At 35.2% G+C, this 2,508-nt stretch overlaps 1 protein-coding gene across 1 annotated transcript in view; it reads left to right on the top strand.

Moving 5' to 3' along the window:
• The window catches only part of LOC119594271 (zinc finger and BTB domain-containing protein 17-like), a 12,631-nt gene that overhangs the window by 5,840 nt on the left and 4,283 nt on the right, over window positions 1-2,508 (top strand). Inside the window, exons 4-7 of the mRNA XM_037943335.1 lie at window positions 8-1,186; window positions 1,346-1,575; window positions 1,800-1,966; window positions 2,197-2,419. Coding sequence (XP_037799263.1) covers window positions 8-1,186; window positions 1,346-1,575; window positions 1,800-1,966; window positions 2,197-2,419 — 1,799 coding nt within the window. The remainder of the gene's footprint in view (window positions 1-7; window positions 1,187-1,345; window positions 1,576-1,799; window positions 1,967-2,196; window positions 2,420-2,508) is intronic.

Below are 2,508 nucleotides of genomic sequence, written 5' to 3'. Positions count from 1 at the left end.
TTTTCAGGATACCCTGATTATCCACAACATAACGGTAGACTTCCAGCCAACCCATGGAGTGCTTTACGCCACAAGATCTCTTTTATATTCTGGTAGCATGACAGTATCATCATCTCTGCTAAAACAAGTTCAGAGTGTTACAAGATCACTAAATCTTGACAACCACGAATTATCATACTCAATTTGTAGTAATGGCATGTATTCAGTACATTGGACTGGATTTAAAGAGCTTTTGCTTCGAGCTTTGCAGTATATGTGTTGCAATCAGCAATGTACAGATGTTGCTGTTGTTGTGAATGGCCATATCATTAAAGCACATAAACTGATACTTGGTGCATCAAGTCCAATACTCAACAGTGCCTTTCAAGAAGATCGAAGGATACGAATAATTCACCTGCCAGATATAAAAGTAAAGATAGCACAGAGCCTTATCTCATACATGTATTTTGGTAAAACTTGTGTCCAAAAAGATATGTTAGTGGATTTTCACAAATTATGTGGAGCTTTCCAAGTGGAGAGTTTGCAAGAATTGACAAAGAGGTTTGCTGCAAAAGTTACAGGCAGTAGTGATAAGAGGCCAAAGTCTCATGTCACTATCCATGCTCGTGTGAGACCAGAAGCTAAGGATTTATGGGGACGACTACAACAATACTATACTGTAGGGAGGAATGCTGATCTTATGCTAGTAGTGGAGAATAAGAGAATGCTTGCACATAAAACTCTTTTTAGTGCAATTTGTCCTCCCATTCATGAGTTGTTGGTGCAAGAACTCTCAAATGAACATGCTCTTGTTATGATAACAAGTATGAATCACTCATTATGGGAAGGTATACTGAACATCATGTACAGAGGTTCCTGTACAATAGTTGGCACAGCAATAAGCACCGTTTTTTCTTATATTGATCTCTCATTATTTGATATTGAAGTTAAAGAGGTCAAACCAACTCAGAAGTGTCAGCAGGAAGATAAGAATAACCAAAACCCTACTTTGATCAAGCAAAGATTAAGTTTGCTAAAGCAAGCCTTAGATGTGTCGTCATTTGAGAATAATAAAAAACTGATTGTAAAGAAAAGGAAATCAGTTTCACAGTCTGAGAAAGCAAAGGATGATGCAAGCAGCTCAAAGCAAATGCAAAATGGGAAGAGAATTAGAAGACACAATGCAAGACTTGAAGATCAGGATTCTGTAAGTATTTATATATATGGTAAATAGAATAATAACAAAACCAAAATTATATTTTATATATCATTAACATAATAAGATAAATATTAATCTTACACTATTGTTTTATATTTATAATTTTTTTATTAGATTTTTAAGCATGGATATCTTTTCCATTTACAGATTCACAATATGATTGAGGATATTAAATTATTAAATGATGCAGCTACCTGCAGCAAAGAAATCATGCCCACTGAGCCAGAGCCAAAGACATGCAAGGAAAAGGATAATTCTTTGCCACCATCAACTTCTGAGAGCAGCATTCTTGAACAAAATGCTTCTTGGGAAGTAGAGGAGGAAAAATTGCAGGATACAGTTTCAGATGAAATTTTCCCTAAATTCAGGCAAGACAAGTAAGTATTTGTTGTTGTTATTGTTATTTTTTGGCTTTGCTTTGCTTTAAATGGACAAAATATTTTGAATATTCTTCTTCAGTTAGTACTATCTCATGTATTTTTTCCAATCTGCATTTTCAAAGAAAGCCTAAATATTCATGAACTCTTCATAAAAATTCATGTTTCCCAGCATGATGAAATTGCATATAAGGATTTGATTGATTTTCCTTTAATCAAAACAGATCCTACAGCTGTATGGAGTGTGATGCTACGTTCCCATCTCTTCAAACACTAACAGTTCATAGTCAAAGCAGTCACACTACAGAGGCCACTCTGGAAACCTGTGAGAATTGTGGCAAGTCATATATTCATATTAAAGAAATCAGAAAACATAAAAACACTAATTTAGGTAAGAATTATATTCAGATCTGTGTTTTGTATAAACAGATATAAATGATTGTTTTTCCTTAGGTACAGGGGGGGGGCATGAATATGCATGCCCCCCCCCTTCTATCTCCATCTCTCTCTCTCCTCCTCTCTTCTCTTTCCCCACCCACTTCATCTAGTATGGTTGCATATACAAAGATATTTACATTTTATGGAATACCTGAAAATTATTAAACTGTTGTGCTTTTCCAGGTAATCAACTATTGAGCTGTGGGCACTGTGCAAAATCCATCATTCAGGGAGAGCTTGTGCAGCAGCATTACAAAACAAATGAGGAAGAAAAACATGTAGAAGCACATGAGAGATCTTTTGAGTGTCCACATTGCTCAGAAACATTTTCGCTCAGAAATCTTCTGGAAGACCACATTAACATGAAACACACTGGATTTGCTCAGCACAACTTTCAGTCTTCAAAGTATGTATGCAGTTTGTGAAACAGACTGTTCTTATTAAGTTTTCTATAAATATAAGTCTCACTCATGTATTATATATTTTTTTTAGCTT

This window comes from Penaeus monodon, chromosome 33 (genome assembly GCF_015228065.2).
Source record: "Penaeus monodon isolate SGIC_2016 chromosome 33, NSTDA_Pmon_1, whole genome shotgun sequence".
Taxonomy (NCBI): Eukaryota; Metazoa; Arthropoda; class Malacostraca; order Decapoda; family Penaeidae; genus Penaeus; species Penaeus monodon.
Note: the sequence above shows the minus strand (reverse complement) of the source record. Positions and strands in the feature narration are given on the sequence as shown.